Here is a 22,766-nt window from a genome sequence, read left to right on the forward strand (position 1 = left end):
TGGCGCCTAAGGCACCACTTTTGGCCAGTTAAATTTAGAAGCCCTTTTAGAACCGGTTGTCCCTCGTGGAACAACCGGTTCTAAAAGGGCTTCTAAATTTAACAACTGGTTCTAGCGAACTGGTGGGATCTGGCTCCAGCTCACCACTGGATATACAAATGTTTAGCATATCTGGCACATAAATACCTTGCAGCGCTGGGTACAAAAGTGTCATGGAAATGCCTGTTCTCACTTTCTGGTGACATTGTGAATAAGAACAGGGCAGCATTATCTTCTGTAAATGTAAACAAACTTGTTTGTCTTAGCGATTGAGTGAACAAGAAGTAGGACTGAATGGACTTGTAGGCTCTGAAGTTTTACATTGTTTTGTTTTTGAGTACAGTTATGTCACACAAAACATCTACTTTTGTAAATTGCACTTTCACAACAAAGAGATTGCGGTACAGTACTTGTATGAAGTGAATTGAAAAATACTATTTCTTTTGTTTATCATTTTTACGGTGCAAATATTTGTAATAAAAATAATATACACTGATTTCAATTACAACACAGAATACAATATATATGAAAATATAAAAAAAATTCAAAATATTTAATAAATTTCAAGTGATATTCTAAAGTTTTACATTGTTTTATTTCTGAATGCAGGTTTTTTGTACATAATTCTACATTTGTAAGTTTAACTTTCATGATAAAGAGATTGCACTACAGTACTTGTATTAGGTGAATTGAAAAATACTATTTCTTTTGTTTTTTAAAGTGAAAAATATTTGTAATAAAAATAAATATAAAATGAGCACTGTACACTTTGTATTCTGTTGTAATAGAAATCACAAATTTTGTAAATTGCACTTTCACAACAAAGAGAATAGTATTTCTCAATTCACCTCACTACAGTACTTGTGTGAGGTGAATTGAGAAATATTTCTTTTGTTTATCATTTTTACAGTGCAAATATTTGTAATAAAAATAATATACACTTCAATTTCAATTACAACATAGACTACTATATATATGAAAATGTTGAAAAAATCCAAAATATTTAATAAATTTCAAGTGGTATTCTATTGTTTAACAGTGTGATTAAAACTGTGATTAATCGCAATTAAATTTTTAAATAGTGATTAATTTTTTGAGTTAATCGTGTGAATTAACTGCGATTAATCAACAGCCCTATTTAAAATGCAATAAAAATTAATAAACTGATAAACATTAGGAAGTGAATCATGGTAATTCTGTGATACCAGCACTCAGCCCTAGAAAGATGGAGGCTAGGGAGGAGGAATGTCACGTGCTTGGGCAGAACAGCACTGTGGCATTCTAGTACTAAGTGCATGCATCATTGAAGTGTTCCATGCACACACATGGATGCTCTCTTCTTTGAGATGCTACTGGTTAATTACAGGGCTAGTCTAGTCACTTCATGTTGGCTATACCAGAAGGGAGGATCCAGCTGTGACGTTATGAGTGTAATATAATATCTCATTGAAAGGTGACAGAGCCAGAAAGAGTTAATTAACTCACAGACTGAACTGACCAATGGCCGAACTTTAAAGACTTGTTAGGAAGATATGTAAATGAATAGAGCTCTGAAATGCAAGCCTGCATTGTTAGAGATAGAAGGGTAGGTGTTTGCTCAGGTCTTGTGATGTAAGCAGACAAGTCTTGTCTATTGCTATAGCTTTGATTCAAAGATCAGAAAAGGAATATTAACATTTAGGAAGACACTTGAGTGAAATAGTATTATTGTCTATACGTCTCTTTGAAGTTGTGGCAACCTATAGCTGACCTATTTAATGGATAAATTACCCTGTACTAATTGCCATGATGTGTAGGAGAAGGAAAGTTGAGCCTATTGTTTTCTCAGGTCAAAAGGCTGCTGAAAATGTATAAAAACCCTGGGACACAATCCTTCTTCATCTCAGATCTGCTTCGGGTTTCAAGAAGGGGAAACCTTGAGCCATAAGTATTGAGATCCCCAGTCACTGACTGGAGTCACCCTGAACATGGACATTTGACTATAACCTATGGACTATTTCTAAAAGGACTTTTGGCAACTACAAACTCATCTCTGCTATGTATCTGAACCTCAAGAATTGAATGCAAGTCTGTATGTATATTGATCTTTTAACTAACACTCTCCCTTTTTTCTTTTTTAATAAATTTTAGTTTCGTTAATAAGAATTGACTATAAGCGTGTATTTTGGGTAAGATCCAAGTGGTTCTGGGGCTTGGTCCTTTGGGATCAGGAGAACCTTTTCTTTTATATGATGAAATAAGATTTTCAGAATTTATCATCGTATGTTTGACATGCGTGTCTGGATGGAGGCCTGAGGCTGGGTACTTTAAGGGAACTCCATTATTTGGACTTCTGAGTAACTAGTGAGGTGCTATAGAAGCTGTTTTGTGCTGGCTTGGTAAATCTAAATATTGGAATATCCATCAGCTTTTGGGGTTTGTCTGCCCTGTTCTGTTTGCAGTTCACCCTAATTGAGTGACCACAGCTGGGCAGCATTGTCACACCAGCACCAACATTTTATGTAGAGAGTTGGGGAATCTGAGTCCAATTAAGATAATTTTGTAAAATGGGTTCCTAGAGAAACACTTCTTTTAAGATTTTTTTGTTTTGTTTTGGCAGGTTTCAGTTGTAACTTGTTACTTCTGTAACCTACCAATAAAAGACAACTAAACAAATCTTTGAAAGTTTAAAAGAATAGTTTTATTACCAAACAAATTGCGTGAAATGTTAGATTGCTTTCCCTATGTACCATATAAGAAGATGTTATATTAATTACTGATACCTTCACAACAGTGTTATTTTTAAATCTACTCTCCAAGCAGAGCTAACATGTAGGGGCAAGATCAGCACAATACTATTATCGAAAAAGGGTGATGAGAGGAGTAATTCAGATGCTGTGGTAGCAGTGGGAGCACTAGTGCAGCAGAACTGTGAAAAAGGATGCTGCCTTAGCAATACATTATCAACCAATCCACTTTCCATTTTTAAGACTCTACAAAATTTTATAACCCATTGGGAGTGTTTTCATAAAGATATCCTGTAATTCACAAAAATAATCTCATTGTTTGTTATAAGTGTTGGAGTTTATCATGGAACTTAAATAATAATCCTATAACCTTCTACAGTGCCTTTCATTTGAGGATCTCAAAGCATTTGACGTATCAGTTTGGGTTCACCGTGTATTTAAACTGGTGTTTTTTCTATTTGGAATTTTTGGCCTTGATTCTCAGTTGCTTTGTTTCTGCACTTAGCATTCCTGCACCTTTGTGATCCCAGGCCCTGAATCTGGGCTTTGGCAGCAGAGAGGAGCCATGAAGCTGGTAGAACCAGACCCTTGAGGATCCCTCAGCATAAGAGGGTTTACCCCAGTGGTGTAGGGCCAGTGGAACAGCCCTTCTTTGCAGACAATGGCATAGGTGTTGTCATAAATATAAAGGGAAGGGTAACCACCTTTCTGTATAGAGTGCTATAAAATCCCTCCTGACCAGAGGCAAAGTCCTTTTACCTGCAAAGGGTTAAGAAGCTCAGGTAACTTGGCTGGCACCTGACCCAAAATGACCAATGAGGGGACAAGACACTTTCAAATCTGGAGGGGGGGAAAAGGCTTTTTTCTGTCTGTGTGATACCTTTGCCGGGAACAGATCAAGGATGCAAGATCTCCAACTCCTGTAAAGTTAGTAAGTAATCTAGCTAGAAAATGCATTAGGTTTCCTTTGTTTTGGCTTGTGAAATTCGCTGTGCTGGAGGAAATGTGTATTCCTGTTTTTGTGTCTTTTTGTAACTTGAGGTTTTGTCTAGAGGGATTCTCTATGTTTTGAATCTGACTGCCTGTAAGATTATCTTCCATTCTGATCTTACAGAGTTGTTCTCTTATCTTTTTTTGTTCTTCTAATAAAGTTCTGTTTTTTAAGAATCTGATTGGGTTTTTTGGGTCTTAAAAATCCGAGGCTGGTTTGTGCTCATCTTGTTTATTCTCAAGTCTCCCCAGGAAAGGGGGTGTAAGGGCTTGGGGGGATATTTTGAGGAAATAGGAACTCCAAGTGGTCCTTTCCCTGTTCTTTGTCAAATCACTTGGTGGTGGCAGCAAACTGTTCAAGGACAAAGCGAAATTTGTGCCTTGGGAAAGTTTTTAACCTAAGCTAGTAAAAATAAGCAGGTCCCCACTTTCATGCGGGTCCCCACATCTGTACCCTACAGTTCAGAATGGGGAGGGAACCCTGACAGGTGTGTACTCAGGATCAAGAAAGTGTTAGTGGTGGGAGGAGGCATGACTGGAGCATACCGTGGCCCAGCTATTTAGTGCTGTTGCAGAAGTGAATATTAAAACAATATTAAAACTGCTCTAATTTATGCCAGGAACTAGACCCAGGTGTCTCCAGAATCCAGGATGTGTAAAGATGAACCAGGACTGGGAGAGAAGGTGGCACAGAACCATTCCATCAGTCCAGTGCTGGCTGTGAACTTCCCCAAGGGCCATTCCTACCCAGTTTAAGGCACCTTTATATATGCTGCTGGAGTGGCAACAGAGGACTGTAGGGCAAATGAGAATCGGGCCCTTTGCTTTTTATTTGATAAGGTGTATATTTCTTTGATAAATAATTATGCCTAACATCATCCCTGTGAGGTAGGTGAAAACAACTAGTCAGCAGGTGAATTTAGGCCCAGGGAGATGAAGTAATTGTCCATGGTCACAGACAAGGGTCCCAAGAGTCCTCCTGACTCTCACAGCTGACAATTTTTTAAGGTGGGAACAAAAATTGTGCATGGTGATAACAAGTTACCTAGGGGTGCGATAATGGCAGCTCATAGTGCCGCAGGATGCTGTTAAAGACCCTGCCCCGAACAATTAAATCGCCCTTCCCCCCGCCCTCGAGTAGGGTGACCAGATTTAACCGGGAAAATATCGGGACACATGGGGGAAGCAAAAAAAAAAAAGAAAAAAGAAAGAGGCCGGAATTTTATCGGGACGTCTGGTCACCCTACCCTGGAGAGTCCCAAGCTCATGGCATTAAACACTCCCTACCCCCACCCCGTGGGCTTTGAGCCCCCTGTCTCCCCGCAGCACCCACTAGCCTTAAAACGCTGTGCTGCTGGCCCTCCTCCCCGGAGGTCTAACACCCGGCTGCTGCGCTGGCGACCCACCCCTTTGCAAAAGCCCTAGGTGCGCGAGCTCCGCTCTACCCCCGAAGCGGCACCGCCACGCGCTCGCTCGCCAGAGGGCCACCCCGGGCTTTGCTTCTCCCAAGAGAAGGCTCCTCCCTCTCCCTCACTCGGAGCCGCCCAGATTTCCAGGCAAGCTGGCACATGCGCAAAGGCGCAGTAAACAGGCGAGCCAGCTCCTCCCCCTTACGGCCTTTGCGTGCCGCTCTCGAGTAGTGAGAGCGAGCGGTGGCGGCTGCGCAGTGGGGGCACATCCGGGCACTGGGGCAGGATGAATGCTCCTTTCCAAGATGGCGGCGGAGGGAGGAGGGAAGGAGATGAACGAGATTAAGACCCAGTTCACCACCCGGGAGGGGCTGTACAAGCTGCTGAGCCACTCGGAGTACAGCCGGCCCAACCGGGTGCCCTTCAACTCGCAGGGCTCCAACCCAGTCCGCGTCTCATTCGTCAACGTCAACGACCAGAGCGGCAACGGCGACCGGCTCTGCTTCAATGTGGGCCGGGAGCTCTACTTCTACATCTACAAGGGGGTCCGCAAGGTACTGGGGCAGCAGTGGGGCGGGAGAGGCCAGGGGCCCGACCTGCTCGGAGCACGAGGGGCGTGCCAGGAGGGACCTGCTTGGCTTCAGTGTGGGCCGGGAGCCCGAGCTGCGAAGGCCGGGGAGCCGGAGGCCAGGCCGGGGGAGTGGGCTTTGCCTCAGTGTGAGCTCAGCACTCTTCGAGGGGGGCGAGATCCCCCGAGGCTCGGGGCGAAGGATGGAGGCACTCTATGGCCGGGAGCTGTACCTGCTCACCGAACCAGGGGGCTTGGATGGTGCCGGACCGTGGGGAGGGGGATTCTAAGCCTGAGGTAGAGGTGTAAGGGGGAGAGCTCTGAGAGGGAGGAGAACTAGTGTTGGGCTACCTAAAGGACCCAGGACTGGAAGTGACTTCTTGGGTTGTAGAGTCCCTGCTGTGGTGGGCAACTATGTCCTATCATCCATTCATACATTTATAAAGCTACATTTAAAAGCTAGTTAAGTTAAAGAACCCAGAGAGTCACCGCCAGCAGCTAAAGTATGTTCCTGTGCAGCCCTTTCTTTGGCTCGTTTGGGCAGGTTTGGTAATGGCATAGTAACTCTGGGCCTGTCTCACCTACTGCTACAGGCTGAAGATTATGGGACTCTCTCTGAGGAGTGTTTGGTGTTAGCATGGGGCTGCCAAATCTCAGACAGGGTGGGGTTTTACTCTTATTTGGGTTAGGAGGAAATTTTTCACACTAAGTCACTAAGAGTGAAAAATTAGAGGTCTAATCTTATAAAATGTGAACTAACCCCAGGTCTGTCTCCAGAGGTGTCCAGTACAGTGAGCTGAGTCCTCTAAAGGCTGAAACTTTAAATTTATGATTATAACAGACAGCAAAAGCTTTCATCATGAGAGAAGTACTGATGCAAAATAAGTCTCCCAATCTGTGAATGATATTTGGTGGTGAAAGTCTAATAGCTTGTGCATTAAATGGCTAGTATGCTATATTAATGGGCAAATCGTAGCTACATAAGTACTGCATATGTAATTGCTGTTTTGACTTTTTGGTACTCCATGGTGCTTTACTTCCTCGTGTTTAGTGAGGCATTCTGATAATTTGCATCACCAAGTGAACAGGTGTCACTTTTAATATATGTAAACATAGGCATAACCAATCTCGAAGTTTTATTGAGATATTATCTGTTTAGCTTGGGTATGTATGAACCCCCTTCCAATTACTACATTATGTGAGCACCTTACAATATTTAATGTATATATCCTCTGACAGTGTTGAGATGGAGGGAAGAGTTGTTATTCCCACTTTACAAATGGGATCTGAGACACAGAAGAGACTTAGTGACCTGCCCAAGGTCACTTGGGAAGTTAGTAGCATAGTAAGGAATTGGACCTGGGTTTACACAGTTCCAGGTGAATGAATGCCCAAACCACTCTTTCTCTTGCTTGATAATTCATGTAAAATGTAAGCACTAGCTAATTGCTGAGGAGAGTTAAGCCTAGTAAGGATTAGTTGGTAATGACTTGCAACTGAACAGACCCAATATGTGTTGTCTGATTGTATGCACTTGTTTCATACACACATTTGAATTGACATTTGCATAATTTAACTTAATCATGTGATGAGTCTTGATAATTTGGGGATGTTTTAAGTAATTGTGAATTAAATTTAAATATTGATTTGGTATTTAGGCACTCTAGAGTAGTTGATGTTATTGAACAGTTATCTGCCTATTCATGTTAAAAATATTTTTAATATGTCCATTTTATAATCCATAGTGGCCTTTTCTACATATGAGTCAGTGTGGATGATACTTCGTATGGTTAAAATCTGTCCATCTTCCAACCCTTGTAACTGTTAGGAGTTTATCATCTTTGAGTTAGTTTTCAGTACTGAATAATTGCAAACTTCTGCAACTGTTTTATTTAGAGCAGCTCTTAATGCAGCCCAGTTACAGGACATGTGACTCTTACCAATCTTTTTTAGTCATTTGTTATCACACTTAAAGTAAAGAGAAATCTAGAAGCTGAAAATATGCCATGAAAATAGGGAACTGAGGAGTTTTTAAGTGCCAGCTTACAACTTGTAAGTCTTATTTGCATTCTTCTAATAGCTTTTCCAGTATCTTTGATAAAACATAACTTTGTATTTGTGGGTGTAGCAGCAATTGAAAATCCTACTGTACCTACCTGCTGGATGTCTGTTTTGGGTTTTGAGACATACTATAAACATTATAAATATATTATTCTTACTTCAAGTAATACAGTAAAATATACTAGAAGTTTAGAATAGAATTTGTGTTTGAGTTAGTCAAAGCAAAGCAATCCAATCTTATCAATGACCTTCAGAACAGATACTTTTAATACCATAATTACTAACTTCAGTTTAAAAAGCCTTAAAGTAACAGCTGAAATATATTAAATGTATCCAAATTAAAGAAAAGATTATAGATGAGAGAGACTAGGGAAGTTGATCTGCCATACATTGGGAATATTGTATTCATTATGAATGTATCTAGAAACATCGATGAGCTTGAAATCATTATGGGCTGTGATTCTGCAGATTGGGGTCTATGGCTTTGGTTCTCTTTGTCTGTGTAGAAAATTGGCATTAGCATAGGAAAGATTGTCAGCTGACAGTTACAGCTGTCAGAATGATTAACATAATTTTCATAAAGAGAAATGCCGTTGGTTATAAAACTTGCTACTGCTTCTTGCTATGGTGTATAAGGTAGGTGAAAGAAGGAGAGCTCAATGGTAGATTAAACTAGAAGTGTAAAACACTGTCTTAAAATGAATAAATATAAACTGCTGTAAACTTCACATACAGCATGCTTCTAAAGTTGTCTCTAGACTAGAGAACGTTTAGCCAAGACTAGCTAGCTAAGACTGATTAAACTTGGGTACTTAGCCTGCGTCTATGCCAGGAAAACGCCTTTAACTCAATTTTAGCAGGTTGAACTACAGTATAATTTCTGTTTGTGAACAGTGTTACTCTGAATTTACACTTGGAAGCGAGGCTTGGTTTTGTTTATGTGTAGTTTGGCTTGTATTATGTAAGCCTGACTTAAAATTTATTTCTCCTGATCAATTTAGCTAGATTAGACCAGTGATTATATTTCAGGTACTTTAAAATGTTAACTACAGCAAATGCAGGTTTGTATTTTAAAGCTGCAGTATAACTTAGGTTAAAAAGAAATTGCTAATTTTATTACCTCTTCCTGCCTTTTAAGCAGTCTTTAAAAAGCCTTGTTCCATTAGGTTCTGTTCCTGCAGAAGTCAGAGAAGGAAATGCCATTATCTTCAGAAAAAGCAGAGTCTTATTCCTTTTATTTGGTATGTGCCATGCTTTATTTAACCATGAAAGAGCTAGCAAAGTAAACAGATATTGCAGTGTCACACAGTATCTTTAGGGGAACATATTGTAATAAGTTTATATATTATTGTGGGCCAAGCATATGTGTGACTGTGCTCTGCTCCGTGGGAGAGGGTTCCACAACTCCTTCAGGAACTAAAACAGTGATTACAATATGCGTTATTCACCTTAAACACCTCCAAAGAGGTACATATGTACTGGTTCAAGGTGAGTTTCCACACACGAGGAAAACAAAGAAAATTTGGCTTTAAAAGGCTACATTTAAACTGACTCAAGGCCGCCTTTCTGATCCAATAGACAGGACCTTCTGTCCTAGAGCCTAAACTCTTGCAAAAGACTTCGGCCTATCAGAGCCCCGTAAGACTGATGGATGACTTCTGGTAAGCTTTTAGTGTGCGTATAGGCACTCTTATTGATTTTAATGTTTTTTCTGTAATGCTTTTGCCTTAAGAATAAAGGTGCTTGCTTAGAGCTGTGTGGTAACTTGTAACTGATGGAAATACACTATTTATAGCCTTCGGAGAGAAAGCAAAGCACAGGTGCTGGCCATTAGGTGACTGGCTTGCTGGGGATATCACAGTGTAAGGTACGGAGCTCTGCAGCCTTAAAATTCTGGTCATGAGGGAGAAATGCAGGTCTCCACCCAAGAGATGTGGTGGCTGGGAGCTGAAAACTTTAAATGAGTCACCAAGGAGGGGGCATACAGGTGCAATTACTGTGAAACTGTGACAACTGTCTGGGAACTTCTGCAGGTTTTGAACTTTTGGTATATACTATACTTAATTCATCCAGGGAAGAACTTGGAAATGGTTAAAATGGTTTGAAATCCCAATCTGAATGTGAGTCCAAATCACATCCCTAAAGAGTATTCCTTTAGGTTACTTTTCTTTATCTGACTGCTTCCACATCCCAAATCAGCTTTGTTTGCCATTTCTGTTTTGTGAATTAATCTTTAGTTGTAAGTCTCTTTACCCAGGCCACTGAATTGTTTGTGTTGCTTTAGAGATGAATCCTATGTAAGGATTGGTGTTCCATGTGACACTGTGATGCTTTCTTAACCTGGTTTCTTGAAGGTAAAATCTGGAGTTGGATCCAGTGTCTAAGACAGGGATGGGCAAACTTGCCCCCTGATGGCTCCCCTGGGACTCCTGCCCCATCCAACCCCCCCCACCCCTTCCCCGTTTCCTGTCCTCTGATGGGTGCCCCATCCACCACTCTCTGTCCCTTGACCACCCCCAGACCCTCACTCCTGACTGCCCCCCGCCATCCCATCCAAACCCCTGTCTCCTTCCTGACTTGCGCCCGCTCCCCGGGACCTCTGCCCCATCCAACCACCCCTTCGCCCTGTCCCCTGACCACCCCTGGAACCCCTTCTTCCCCCCCCAGAACCCCTGACTGTCCCCCGCTGTCCCATCCAACCCCCTGGAACCCCTGACTGCCCCCCCTGGGACCCCTGCCCCATCCAACCTTCCTGTTTCCTGCCCTCTGACCCCCCCCCCAACTCCCCTGCCCTTGATCCAATGCTCCCTTACCGTGCTTCCTGGAGCACTGGTGGCCATGCAGCCCAGAGCACCGAGTCAGGCCACTGCTCTGCAACTGCGCTGCCTGGCTGCCCAGAGTGTGGCGCAGCACGCTGAGACTGAGGGGGCGGGGGAACAGCAGGGGAGGGGCCGGGGGCAAGCCTCCTGGGCCAGGAGCTCAGGGGCCAGACAGGAGGGTCCTGCTGGCAGTAGTTTTACATCATCTTAGACCAGAGGTGGGCAAAGCTTGGAATGCTGAGAGAGAGACTTTGTCTGGGAAAAAAATCCTTCAAACTGCCTTAGAGGCTTTTCATAGCAAACAAGTAGGTTCTTCCAAACTTTCTCTATCAGAATATGTTTAGAAGTGAACTTGAGGAAGGTAGCAGGAAAGAATGAAATACTGGAAACTTGAGAAGAGCAGAAATGAGTTATATGCCAGCTATTTGACATAAGGAGGCTTTTATGCTGTATTTTCTGTCCCGTTACAGCAATCCAAAGCTCAAAAAAAACCCCCAAAAAAACAACCTGTTAGTAGATTCTAACCTTGTCTTAAATTTAGATCCAATGCATGGGACGGTGAAACTGTATTTTAGTAAGGAGAAGCTAGGGTTGTGATGCAACGAGGTGTGGCCATTTTAATGAAATACTTGGCTAGTTAAGTATTCTTGGGAGTGCTGGTATGTTCCTGTGGTTTTTGTTTTCACCTCAGCTTCTGGACTCAATGAGGCTAGTTATGTATAGCAATCTCTTGTTAAGGTGAAAGCTGCTTTGGAGGTGAAGTCCAGAGTTGTTTTGAGATTGATCCCCTCTTTGGGTGGGGAGTGCTATCTGAGGCTCACTTAGGAGTGCTCTGGCTTATATGTTTCCATCTTCAGAATAAATTTCTGTCCAAAAGATGACCCTTCTCTTGGAGGTCTATACTTGTGCACTTAGCGGCTGCAGTAGCTATGACTTTTCAATGGTTGCTGTGGTAGGGTGGCAAAGGGTTAAATAGTGGGTGGGTTCTGGTTGGATTGGCACGTTCCTTTGTACCTTTATGGTGAGCATAGGAAGACTATAGTTGAAAAATTATATCTTGCTTAGACCAGGTAACTGAGACTTGCCATCAGGTACATCTTATTTGTGGACCACAGGTCATTCTTTGATAAAGGTGTTGTTCAGTTCATGTTTACAAGGTCAGTGGTGAATGACATTAACACCATATATGATCTAATCATAGATTAACTCTCCTGGTTTTGTACATATTACCAAGTTACAACTGAATTTAGCTAGGCCTTAAAGGCTAGACTCACAAAGGGACTTAGGCATTGCAACACCTTACCCTGCTGCTCAGTGGAATCCTCAGCTCTGAGTTAGGGTCCCTATATAATAATGGGGAGAGTAAGGTGCTTAAGAAAAAGATTCACAAAAGCCGGCAAGCTGAACAGATGCCTAAACTAGTTAGTGGGAAATGATGAAGAGAGTGGCATAGCCTAAGCCCTATCATCCAAAGGAAATTAAGTGCCTAACTCAAGACCAGAGGGAGACACCTATCTTGGATTGGGGTTCACAACTGTGAACCCCCTTCTGGAGTTTGGCACCTAAGCAAGATTAGCTCTTTCTCATGAAGAAACCCCTTCCCTCACCTCCTTATAGCCAGTAGTCAGGACACATGCCTGCGATGTGGAAGACTGATTTTTCAAATTCTTGCTTTGCCTGATTTGGAGAAGAAATTTGACTTGAGTCTTCTATGTCCCAGTAAATGTCTTAACCACCAAGAATATGTCTGTCTTTCTCTTTGGCACAATAAATATTTAATTATACTAAGTAGAACAGTTTCAACAGGAGAGATTAAGATCTATCGCAGAATACCCAATAGCCTGGTGGTTGGGGGAGACCTGAGTATAAATCCCTGCTTCAGATCAGGTAGAGCAAGGATTTGAAAATGGGTATCCCATGTCTCAAGTGCCTTAACCACTGAGCTATTGGGTATTCTGAACAAACATGTCAGTTTCAGGGTAACTGCACCAGTTTTTCCCCTTCTTGGTGCTTGCTGTTGGTGGACCATGCTTAAAGGTTTCCAGCTCCCAGCTGTCACTTCTCCTGGTTAGAGATCTGCATCTCACTCCTTTCTGATGTGAGTTTTTAAGGCTGCACGGCTCCCTGATTTACACTGTGCTTCCCCGCAAGTTAGGCTGCCTAAACAGTCTTTGTTTTCCTTTCCCTCTAAAGACTATGACCAGTGTACTGCCCACAGTTACTTGTTACCCTGCAACTTCTTCTAAGTAAGCACATTTATTCCTAAGGGAAATTCATTAAAGAAAACATATTAAATCAATAAAAGAACCTACATGCATGTTAGAAAGCTTACTAGAGGTAACCCCCAACTTTGACCTAGGGCTCTGGTAGGTTTTAGACTTTTTAGTCATTGAGTTTAAAGCCAGAAGGGATCATTAGATCATCTAGTCTGATTTCCTGTAAATCACAAGACACGAACACCATCTGGCACCTGCACACTAAACCCAACAAGAAATGAGGCCAAAGTATTACAGCCTACAGGAGACTAGGCTATTATGTGCCATAGGAGAGACTGAAGTGCACCTTCAGAACCCACAACTGGGTTTTCCCTGTGGTTACAAGTTTATCTGCCTTAAATTGAGAACCAAAACGAAGGCTGGGCAGATCACCCATTTCTTTATACAGCTCAGGCCTTTGATCTTGGCCTTCTGTAACAGGTAATTGACAGTCACCCAATGAAATTAATAGGCAACAGGTTTAAAACAAACAAAAGGAAGTACTTAAGACAACGCAGTGTCAACGTGTGGAACTTGTTGCCAGGAGATGTTGTGAAGGCCAAAAGTGTAGCTGGGTTAAAAAAAGCATTAGATAAGTTCATGAAGAATAGGTCCATCTCTGGCTATTGGCTAACGTAGTCAGGGACACAACACTATGCTTTGAATGTTCCTCAGTCTCTTGACTGCCAGATGCTGGAACTAGACAAAATTATCACTTGATCATTGCCCTGTTTTGTTCATTCCCTCTACAGCAGTTGGCATCAGCCACTGTTGGAAGACAGGTTACTGGGCTAGATGGACTATTGTTCTGCTCAGTATGGCAGTTCTTACGTTCTCTCCTTGAGGGAATAACTTTAAAAGACTGGGGTTTTGTATAACCAGAGTTGGGTAAGTTGCATTAATGTCTCCATAGTGATTACCCGGAAAGTCCACTTAACACTTATTATCGTGAAAGTCCATACTTGTCTGGCACATTTTCTGTATAGTCTTTTGAACTTCCAAATCTCACATCTCCCTCGAGAGGTTACGTATAATCCTGGCCCACCATAACAGGCCTTTCAAGGACATTGCAGGAAATTGTCATATGTGTCACAACACACAAGCCAATCACCCCCAAAATTCTGAAACTGGTGACCCCAATTATCTTTTGTGTGGGTTAGGTGTGCTCAATCTTCTGGGCTGACTTTTGTTGTAGCATATTTACAGTACAATTTTTTTTAAATGGTTGTACTTGTACTCAAGAAACAGTGGATTCATGTTAAATGTTAATGCTTAAATTAACAATTGGCAAGCTTCAGAACTGTTTGAAGGTTGGAAAGTGTATGTTGGAAATACTTTAAAATCTGAAATGTTGCATAAATATCTCAATTACTGTAGTTGTACTGTTTGTTATGGTTTAGGGTGATAGCCAGCATAGTGAAAACAGATATTGACATGAAACTCCTGTGCAGAAATGGTTTTAAAGCAGAAAGGTTAGGGATGTTACTGAGTTGTAATGTAGGACAAAAGTTGTGGAAGAACAGACTTTACTGTGCAGTTGAAATGTAGTTGACATAGTGTGAGTTATCGGAAAGAATGTTCTTTCATTATGGAAGAAAGCGGTTCAAGATGGAGTTAAATTACAAACCTAAAAGGTACAAGTTTCTAGACTTGGTTTTGACTGTCCAGGTGGAAATTAGACTGACATTTTTCAAATTGGACTTAACCATTTTGTCTTGACCAGTGTGTCCTCTTGACAATGTAAATCCTAATGTTCGAGGTTGTATGGTGTTGCAGAGTTCAGCAAGGGCCACAGCACACAGTTCTTGGCTTACTAATGTCTGATTTTAAGTAATTTGGGTTCACTTAGTGAATGAAGAAATATAATGCCAAATGCTATTCTGAACACGAGTGTCAACTTCTTAAAATGTACTGCAGTGTACAAATTGCATGGGATTTACTGTGTGTGGCAGAATATGGACCTACCTTATTAAGCAAGAGGCGATGTCCCTGAAGATTCTCCAGACACAGAGCATAATTCTTACCCACTTCTATTAGAAAATCACTTTCATTAAGCTACCAAGTTATGAGAGTCTCTTGGGATATGTTTCACTTTGTAAAACTTAGAGAAGTTAGATGTCCTTTTATATCAATGTTCTGCTATTACTGCTAGTTCTTCACTAAAAGATGCTAATAAAGGCTCCACATACTGAATGTCTTAAAAAAATTTCATGAGTCATTTGTGGATTTTTAAATTCATGTAATGATGCCTTAAGGACACTTTGGCCTGCAACAAACAGTATAAAGAAATACTCTTATTCAGTAAATCTGTTAACAGTTATTGTCTTGTACTAGAAAACATGGTGAGACAAACCAAAGTACAAGGAATTTTAAATGTGTTAAATTGTGTTGAAGGTCAAGTTTTTATTCTTTAGAAAATTGGTTTTTTGTTTCTGCATTTCTGTGTAGGATTAGTGTAGACTGAAGTTTTCCCAAGAAGTTCAAATGTTATCTTTTTAAAGATAGTTCTGTAAAACATTAGCTGTACATAGAATCTTTCTGATTAAGAATAGTATTTATGTATATTCATACTACCATGAAGTTAGTGTTTTACTGCTATACGGTGGTGCCAAACTAGTCCAGCGGGACAAGGGCCAAAGGTGAGATGCATCAGAGGCTGGGAGAACTGCATAACTTCAGATCTGCCCTGCCCCACAGCTCTAGGACCATAAATAGGGCCATACCAAATTCACGGGCATGAAAAATGCGTCAGGGACCATGAAATCTGGTCTCCCTCTGTGCAATCTAGTCTTTTGTGTGCTTTTATCCTATACTATACAGATTTCAAGGGGGAAACCAGCATTTTTCAAATTGTGGGTCCTGACCCAAAAGGGAGTTGTGGGGGGGCCTCAAGGTTATTTTAGGGGGATCACGGTATTGCCACCCTTACTTCTGCGCTACCTTCAGAGCTGGGTGGCCAGAGAGCAGCAGCTGTTGGCTGGGCAGCCAGCTTTGAAGGCAGCGCCCCCGCAGCAGCAACAGCCCAGAGGTAAGGGTGGCAATACCATACTGTGCTACCCTTATTTCTGCGCTGCTGCCTTTAGAGCTGAGTGGCCAAAGAGTGGCAGCTGCTTACCAAGAGCCCAGCTGTGCAGGCAGCAGCACAGAAGTAAGGGTGGCAGTACCATACCACTAGGGCCCTGCATGGATACAAATTTATGCCCGTGGGTGTGGATATCCGTGGAACTGCAGGGCTCTCCTGGGAACCACAGCGGCAAAAGGAGCAGAACATGGGGCCACTGCTCCTAGGATCTGCCGGTGCAGGCTCCTTTGGCATGGCTGTACTGCCCCGACACTGCCCACTGCGTGGGCACCATGCTCATCGGCAGCTGTCCCTGCTTGTGCTAGTGTGTGCAAGCGGCACACAAGCAACCAGACAGGAGCCACAGACAGCTGCATGGCATGGCAGGGCTGGGGGCGGTACAGCTGTGCTGAAGGAATTGCCAGCGCGGGACACTGTCTCCTGGGAGCGGCGGCACCACGTTTTGTTCCTTTCGCCGCTGCAGTTCCCAGGAGAGCCCTGCATCAGTGGGGGGTGCGGGCTCTGGGGTGGGGCCAGGGTTGAGGGGCACAGGGCTGGGACAGAGGGTTGGGGTGTAGACTCTGGGGTGGGACCCAGGATGAGGGTTCTGGCTGGAGGTGTGGGCCCTGAGACTACGGTGGGGAGAGAGGACTCCCCCCATCTTTCTCTCCCTGCAGCAGCACCTGGGCTAGGGGGAGGGAGAGGCACTTCTCCCCGCCGAGGCAGGTCCGGGGGTGGGGGAGAGCGCCTGTCCCCCAGCTGCAGCAGATCTGGGCCAGGGCTTGGTTTGGGCTGGGGGAAGGACGCTCCTCCCACGGCTGCGGCAGGTCTGGGCCAGGGCTTAGTTCAGGCCAGGCGAGAGACGCCCCAGCTGTGGCAGGTCTGGTCCGGGGGAGGGGTGCCCCTCCCACAGCCGTGGCAGGTCCGGGGCTGAGTTGGGGCCAGGGGAGGGACACTTCTCCTGCAGCTGCAGCAGGTTCGGACTGTGGCTGGGTTGGAGCTGGGGGAGGGGTGCCTGTCCCCTGGCCGCAGCAGGTCTGGGCTGGGAGAGGGGCGCTCCTCCCATGGCTGTGGCAGGGCCGGGCGGGTTCCCTGAGCGCCTGCACAGCACTTAATAGACAGCTGCGTGGCTGTGCAGCTTACAGGGAACTTAGCTATAGGGTCATGGGATAAGAACATAAGAACAGCCATACTGGGTCAGACCAAAGGTCCATCCAGCCCAGTATCCTGTCGGCCGACAGTGGCCAATGCCAAGTGCCCCAGAGGGAGTGAACCTAACAGGTAATGATCAAGTGATCTCTCTCCTACCATCCAGCTCCATCCTCTGACAAACAGAGGGTAGGGACACCATTCCTTACCCATCCTGGCTAATAGCCATTAATGGACTTAACCTCCATGAATTTATCTAGTTCTCTTTTAAACCCTGTTATAGTCTTAGCCTTCCCAACCTCCTCAGGCAAGAAGTTCCACAGGTTGACTATGCGCTGTGTGAAGAAGAACTTCCTTTTATTTGTTTTAAACCTACTGCCCATTAATTTCATTTGGTGTCCCCTTGTTCTTATATTATGGGAACAAGTAAATAACTTTTCCTTATTCACTTTCTCCACACGACTCATGATTTTATATACCTCTGTCATATCCCCCCTTAGTCTCCTCTTTTCCAAGCTGAAAAGTCCTAGCCTCTTTAATCTCTCCTCACATGGGACCAGTTCCAAACCCCTAATCATCTTAGTTGCCCTTTTCTGAACCTTTTCTAATGCCAGCATATCTTTTTTGAGATGAGGGGACCACATCTGTATGCAGTATTCAAGATGTGGGCATATCATGGATTTATATAAGGGCAATAAGATATTCTCCATCTTATTCTCTATCCCTTTTTTAATGATTCCTACCATCCCGTTTGCTTTTTTGACTGCTGCTGCACACTGTATGGACGTCTTCAGAGAACTATCCATGATGACTCCAAGATCTTTCTCCTGATTAGTTGTAGCTAATGTTTGGTTTAGTTCTAGGAGTAAGTGGATTTTGGGTACACAATACAAATGTTAAATGACTTAAGTCCTGATTAATAACTTTTTTTAACTGAGGAGTTTGCAGTATGTTAAACTGTTATGGGTGTCTCGAGATCTAACTGTACCAGAACTAAACTTGAAGAAACTGTATTTGGTGTCATGATTTAGGCTAAGATTTTGTCACAGATATTTTTAGTAAAAGTCACAGACGGGTCACGGGCAAAAAAGAAAAATTAATGGAAGCTGTGACCCGTCTGACTTTTACTAAAAATATCTGGGACAAAATGGGGATCTGGGTCCCCACGCTGCCTGCAGTGGGGCTGCTGTGCAAGGGCTAGGAGCTGCTTGCAGCAGCTGGGGACTGCAGGGTACCCCAGCCGTCTGCAGCTCTGGGGGTCCCCCCACTGCCCATGAGGGCTGAGAGCTGTGGGGTCCCCCTGCCTCCTCTGCCAGCCAGGAGCTGCGGGGTACCCCTGCAGCTCCAGGGGCCTGCAATGACTAGGAGCTTGGGGATTCTGCTTGCAGCTGGGAGCTGTGGGGTACCCCTGCTGCCTGCAGCTCGGGGGTTCCTCCACGGTGGCCGGGAACTGTGGGGTTCCCCCGTGGCGGCAGGCGTCTCTGGAGGTGGTGGGGGTACCCCTCAGCTCCCAACCACCACAGGCTGAAATCACAGAGGTTGCTGGAAGTCATGGCTTCTGTGACTTCTGTGACTAAATCGTAGCCTTAGTCATGAATGCCACCAAAGCTCCATCTTTTTCATTTCCATGACAAATGTGACTTAATTTTTCATAAATCATGGTCTTTGTAATCTACTGAGCAACACTCCCATGAATTGTAAAGTCTGGTTCTAAATGTCCAGGTGCATGTAGGAGAGTTACATTTAAGTTTTAAACTGTTAGTTTGAAACCATTTTTATAGCCTCTGTTTTGCAGTAAGTTATCTTGCTGAAAATGTGACCTTGTGACTGCATTTTTCTGTACGTTTTTTCACTTCCCAGTTTTTTTCCCTTAATTTTTGCATTATGGACACCAGTCCTCTGAAGATGTGCTAAATAACTTTAAAAATTTCATTGCGACTTCATGCATAAGTTGCTAGCAAGTGTTCAGTTACATAATTCAATGATCTGAATGCTTTTAGGGGTTCTTGAACTGAGGGTTGTGACTTCTCAGAGGGTCATGAGGTTATTACGTGGGGGTCACAAGCTGTCAGCCTCCACCACAAACCCTGCGTCACCTCCAGCATTTATAATTGTGTTAAATATAAAAAAAATGTTTTTAATTTATGAGGGATCGCACTCAGAGGCTTCCTGGGAAAGGGGTCACCAATACAAAAGTTTGAGAACCACTGTGTTTAACAGCTTGGTTTACTAGGGTAATTGTTAACTATAAAAATAAATTAAACAGAGTATTGCAGCTCTACATGTGTTGCTAGACTGCCTCTTTCAGATTAGGACAGAAGTTTATTAGAATGAACATAGATGGATTTGTTTTATTTTACCGTTTCCAAGATTTCATTTTGCAGTACTAGAATTCTTTGAGTACATGGAGCCTTTTCTGATGGTGGGATGAGCCAAAGCACTGAAGTAGGAAGTTACTTACATCCTGACAAAATGAAAGGTGCATGCCAGAAAAGGTTATCCCAAAATCAGGCCCCATTTAGTATTTATTATATGACAGCAATACAATTCAAATTAATATAGCACCTTTCATTTCAACACTGGCAAATGTCTAAGAGCATTTTAAATTAGCAAAATAAGTCAAAACATTACCTGTTAAAATTAATTTACTGTAAGGTTGCATGGTATGATGTACGGCCACCCTCACTTCTGTGCTGCTGTTGGCGGTGCGGCTGGGGTGAGCATCCAGAGAGCATGGCTGCGGAGCCCCAAAGACTGCTGCCCAGCACTCAATCCCCCATCTAGGGGCTGTGCCCCCGTATCTAGCTCTCATCCAGGGACCGTCCCCAGCCACCAGTCCCCCGCACCTACAGTCTGTACCCCATGCATCGGCTGTATCCCCTCGCTGTGCGCCAGCCCACCTTGGCTTCATGTAGCTCAGCAGTGCAGCCTGCCCTGCCCACCTGCCGCTGCGTCCTAGTGCTGAGGAGCATGCTCCAACCAGGGTTACTGGACATGAGATCCTCTGGGGTTTGGGGGCACTGAGCACCCTGGCCTCCTGACGATGCTTCTGGGCCCAATCTGTGCCACCCTGTTCTCCCTCCCTCCCCCAGCTCTGCGCTGGGGAAGGTGCCCCTCTTGCTCTGTCCTAGTTACAGCCCTGAGGATGTTACATGCACCCTGGGTGCTGATTGGGCCACAAGTGTCCCATGGTTTGAGAACCGAGTCAGATGAACACTTAAGAAATTACCATTCTGTAATTGTTTAGTATTAGCTCTATATCTCAACAAGTGACTTTAGGGAAATTCTAGCTGTTTGTATTAAATATGTTTTTTTCTTACTTTCAGATACAAAACCATCTACTTATATCCACATCAAATTAGCATATTAGGTTAACCTGCATTTCTTAACTTCATCAGCTGAATTTTGACCCTTGAACAAATTTGTATATACCCGGATGAAGCAAAATGTGTATGCTAAAAAGGCTCTTCATTTGAAATAGTGACTTGTTAGTGCAGGCATTTAAAAATTCACTTACCTGGCGCGAGAAGGAAGCTTTCGCAGATGAGTTAGACAAGAGCTAAGTCTTTCACATCCATTTTCCTAATGTGGGGTCTCTATCTAGTTTAAAAATAAAATAAAATTCATTAACAAGTTCTTCTCCCAGTCCTGATGTTGTATGCCAGAGGCTTCTAGACATGTCTTCTAATTAAACACGTGTCCATCCACGTGACATCTGGTATTTGGTCCAACTTAGTTCTGGCTGGAGATCTTTGAACACTGCTTCCTTTATGATAGCTTCTTGCTGATCCTGAGTTGGTTAGAGGATTTAGTACAAATCCTTATGAAGTGGAGTGAAGGAGGCTGGTAGTCAGATCTGTGTCAGTGCTCTGAGAAGCCTAGTCCCCTGCCATCATAAAGTGCTCGAAAAGGTGAGGATACTTTAATGTCTACTCATGTGCTGTCCCTTAGTTGTGCTTCGGAGCTCTATTTTTTTTAAAATTTTTTAATTTTTTTTTTTTTTTGCATTAGGCCACATTTTGTGTTTGACAGATTTGAAAGCTCCATATCCTAATTGCTGGAAAGAGAAGGATCTTGGGCTTAAATCTGCACTAGAAACTTTTGCTGGCATAGTAATGTCGGTTATGAGTGTGATTCTTTTTGGCATTCTTTCTGTGCTGGCAAAAATCATAGTGCAAATGATTATACTGGTATAAAAGCACTTTTGCTGGCATAAAGGAAAGATGGTTTGGCGATTAGGGCACTAGCATTGGACTTGGGAGACCTGCATTCAATTCCCTGCTCTGCCACAGACTTCCTGTGTGATCTCTGGCGAGTCACTTAGCTGCTCTGTTGTCCCATCTGTAAAATAGGGATAAAGTTGGGTACCTCCTTTGCAAAGTGCATTGAGATCTACTGATAAATGTGATAAGAACTGGATATTAATTTCACTCAGCTGCTGTTTGGCAAAGCTATGAGGAGCCTCAGAGGTACTGGAGCAGTTGGCTTGCAGAATTGGGAAGACAACACTGCTTTGTGTACATGCAGTTCTTATTCGGAAGACTTTCTTGAAGGACTAAACTTCATTTTTAAAGCTTTAATTTTGCAGATATTGGCTTAGCCTCTCCCCACATTTCCAGGAAAACCTTTCAGCTTATTAATGGTGAGTGGGCAAATGGATTTGTTAAGCACTAGGTACATAACTGTTGGGGGCAGGGGGAGGAATAATTCCAGTGCCATGTTTTGTTATCTTATAAATAGATATATAAAATTATGCTTTCTGCTGCTCTTGTAAATTGCAGAGCAGCAGACAACTTATTTAACTTGAATGCCGTTCTGGCTTTGCTTACAAGTAACAAACATGTTGGGTGAAGGTAAAGTAAGAATGCTTCTGTGCCTACAACAATGCTTCTGTGCCTGAATGTTGGGAGACCTGGATTTTATCTGAGTGAGACTTTCTGCCTTCCACTCCTAGAACTTCTGAAATAAGGTTCTGGGTTGCAGTTTAGATGAAGTACTTGGTCTGTCCGACATACTAGCATAGCTCAGACATGGTTAGTCCCATCTACTTTACAGGATGAATGTGTATTGTGGCTAGGTTCTCAGTACATGTTTTTTCAGGTAGTTTCTTTGTTTGCCTCAGGTTCCTGCTTGTAAAATTAGAATATTTACTTGCCTCACAGGGATGTTAGCCTTTTGAGAGACATGGAAGGAAAATACTAGAAGTGTGAAGTAACATTAATACAGCAATTCACAGTGAACAAAATTGCATCTTTTCTGACTATGACCAGATATGACTTGTAGTAAAAACATAAACCAGTTGGACCTCATTTTTGGTATTGAAATAGTGGCTCCGCCTTGGCAAATATTTTATTTATTCAAACTACTACTATCAGACTGTTTTAAACTTCTATAATAACAGGAAATTAAAGTTTGTTTATTGAATATTAGTAATCTGATTTTTACCACTTGTAGTATTTTTTTAACATGCTGCAACATGATGGAATTATTTGGGTTGGGTATGTGTAAGATAACATCAAAATACTCTGGTATTCATTCCTGTGGGCCAGTAAGACCTAACAGTCAGAAAGGATCCATGTTTAAGGATAGTAGTAATTGGTTCAAAAACAGAAATTGACTCATACTGAGCTTTGTAATGAAGAGAATATAAAGTGATTACCAAGCACTGCTACAGTGAAATAAGTTTCTA

General features: G+C 43.0%; 1 protein-coding gene across 1 annotated transcript in view; it reads left to right on the forward strand.

The window, feature by feature from the left end:
* Nucleotides 1-5,398: 5,398 nt before the first annotated feature.
* Nucleotides 5,399-22,766, forward strand: part of WDR20 (WD repeat domain 20) — a 76,205-nt gene continuing 58,837 nt past the window's right edge. Inside the window, 1 exon segment of the mRNA XM_048855721.2 lies at nt 5,399-5,718. Coding sequence (XP_048711678.1) covers nt 5,455-5,718 — 264 coding nt within the window. The 5' untranslated portion in view covers nt 5,399-5,454.

This window comes from Caretta caretta, chromosome 6 (assembly GCF_965140235.1).
Source record: "Caretta caretta isolate rCarCar2 chromosome 6, rCarCar1.hap1, whole genome shotgun sequence".
Lineage (NCBI taxonomy): Eukaryota > Metazoa > Chordata > Testudines > Cheloniidae > Caretta > Caretta caretta.